This window comes from Artemia sp. Qi Xiang Cuo, chromosome 19 (assembly GCF_049724085.1).
Source record: "Artemia sp. Qi Xiang Cuo chromosome 19, ASM4972408v1, whole genome shotgun sequence".
In the NCBI taxonomy this organism is placed as follows: Eukaryota; Metazoa; Arthropoda; class Branchiopoda; order Anostraca; family Artemiidae; genus Artemia; species Artemia sp. Qi Xiang Cuo.
The window spans coordinates 22236589-22239280 of record NC_142812.1 but is presented as its reverse complement, the minus strand read 5'-3'; the positions used below and the strand labels follow the sequence as shown (position 1 = coordinate 22239280).

General features: G+C 34.4%; 1 protein-coding gene across 1 annotated transcript; it reads left to right on the top strand.

Moving 5' to 3' along the window:
• The first annotated feature begins 804 nt into the window (after positions 1-804).
• On the top strand, positions 805-1539 carry LOC148940609 (uncharacterized). Its single transcript, XM_089105023.1, has one exon. It carries the CDS (start codon positions 805-807, stop codon positions 1537-1539), a length of 735 nt encoding a protein of 244 aa, XP_088961149.1.
• The last annotated feature ends 1153 nt before the right edge of the window (positions 1540-2692 follow it).

Genomic DNA, 2692 nt, shown 5'->3' with positions numbered 1-2692 from the left:
AGAATGAGGGACGAAAGGCTCACCGGATTTGCTCTCCTTCATGTTTACCGTGATATTGTCATAAGTGTATAAAGTGTTATTGATTGTTTTGCTAATGATGGAAACAAAAGGGGAGAATTCGTTATATTACATTGAGAGTGTTTCTATAATGTGGTTTTGTGGATGGTTTTACAGAATTGACAGCTAAATGACCGATAGAAGTGAAGCATGCAACTTTAAATATTATTAAGTACGTTAGGCTTAAAATAGAATTGGAGTTTTTTGCAATCAGACGCCCTCCTTCCTAAAATCCTGAATTTGCTACTGGATACTACCAAGGTAAGTTTATGGCTAAGAAAATAAAGCTGAGCTGATGACTAAGACTCTTTATATGAAAAAATCTTGTTAAAAATTCAACCAAATAATTTAGGAAATGGATTTGAGACGAGATCAAGTTTAAAAAAAGGACCATTTAGTACTACCCAAGAAAATGAAAAAATCAATACTATATATAGGAATGAAATTTTTGTTGTATTTGCTTCTTTAACTTGAAATTGACCAAATAACAAAAGAAATAAAATTTTTGCCAAAATCCAACAATAACCACACCAAAGTTTGTATTTTAGCACTTTAATTAGCCTACGCTCTAATGACCAGACCATTAAAGACTATATTTGACTGGCTAGACTGATATAGATAAACTAGTCTATTCCTGTCTGTTACACAGGGTGTTCCAAAAGAAACAGTGCACTGAACACAAGAAAGGATATTTATACATTTAAAATGTTTAAATGTAGTTGAAAATGTTTTCCCAAAAGATTTTAAATGTTATATTTAGATAATTTAGAATTCTTTCCATATAAAGTTCATGTTGTTCATGAACTGAAGCCTCAGGATTCAGAAAAACGCGTACTCTTCTGTCGGTGGTTTGAAAATTTTATTCTAGAGAAAGGTGAAAACAATTTAAACCATACATTCTTCAGTGATGAAGCATGGTTCCATTTGTCCGGGTACATGCACAGTCAGAACTCTAGAGTGTGGTCTACAATAAATCCTCATGCTCTGTTTCAGAAGCCACTCCACGATCAAAAAGTTGGTGTTTGGTGTGCTTTGTCAATACGGCGTATAATTGGACCTATCTTTTTTGAAAACACCATCACATCTGATTGTTACATTCATAACATCCTGGAGCCATTTTTTGATCAACTGACGGAGCAAGAAAAGCAACAAGGCTGGTTCCAGCAAGATGGTGCAACTGCACATACGGCTCGTGTCAGTATTGCTGCAGTTGGTGATGTCTTTGGGGATCGTATGATTTCTCGTAGTTTGTGGCCACCTCGATCACCGGATTTAACACCTCCTGACTTTTATTTGTGGGGCAAATTGAAAGGCTCAGTGTATGCAGACAATCCTCGAACTACGGATGAACTGAAGCAGAAAATATCAAGTGTTATTCAAAACATCAAACCTGATGAACTTGAATGTGTTTTTCAAAACATGCAGAGTCACGCTCGTTTATGTCTGCAAGTGAATGGCGCACACTGTCAACAGTTACTGTAGATCATATCTTACTGCACGAATCAATCCTCAATCGTATTTTAGTTGATAAGGTATTATATTTGTGAATATTTGCAATATATAGTATATTTCTGTGAGTTTTGTTTCTTTGGGTGATTAGCATATTCCTACTTTTCTGTTTCTTTTGGAAAACCCTGTATAACCAGCATAAAAAAACATAAAAAATAAGAATTCACTCATTGTCAGAAAATTTTATGCTGGATCAAAACAAATTTGGATAAAAATGAAAGTCAAATTAATTTTATATTGACTTCTGTAGTTTTGACTGAGTGGCTGAGTACAGTAAGGACACTAGTTGTATAAATGTATTTAAAAACCATATCTAAAAACAACAAATAGAAAAATCCAAACAAAGAAAAAACAAAGGGGACTACGGCCAGCAGAAAGAAAAGAAAAAAACTAAAACGACGGTTTCACCATGAAAACAAGGCGTCTTCAACGCTGATGAAACAAAGATAAAAGCTAAAATAAATTGAAAACAAATCAAATCCAAAAACAAGAAATAAAAGGAACCAAATCAATATGTACAATTCTTGCAACAGATAGGTCACACAAGCTAATAGAGTTGCTTGATGAGAACACCAAAGCAACTGGATAAAACAAAATGAAAAAGAAGTCAATTATTCTGTTACAAAATAATCCTATTATTTGCTGCTATTGCTGTAGTTCTCCTAGGTCTTGTATTTAATTCCGTCCCCTGGTGAAAAACTTGCTAACCACTGGTTTACTTTTATGAAGAATAAACCAGGTCATTAAATAGGGTCAATATTAAAATCACCTGTATCTCTATTTATTGATAAATTAGTAAGAATATTTTTTTTTATTTCAATAGCCTCCCTAGCCCATTGTGTAAACCCGCTATCATTAGAAATGGCCATGACATCCTCGAATTTCCTGGATGATCAGTGTGGCAGAAAATATGTTCAGCCAAAGCCGAAACAAAGGTTTCAGCAGGCTTACTCAATTTTAGAGCTTTTTCTGTTGGGTTACGATGCTCAGTAAATCGTTCAAAAAATTGTTGGTGAGTGGCTTACGGCCAATGTCTAATTTTCCAGACGAACAAGGAATACTATAAATCCTACTACCCAAATTGCCATGAGTCGAATCCTTTCCAGAATTTAGCAGTTTCCTAAAT

What these genes read in the sequence shown, in the direction of transcription:
- LOC148940609 (XM_089105023.1), top strand. Translation starts at nt 805, where the DNA reads ATGTTATATTTAGATAATTTAGAATTCTTTCCATATAAAGTTCATGTT.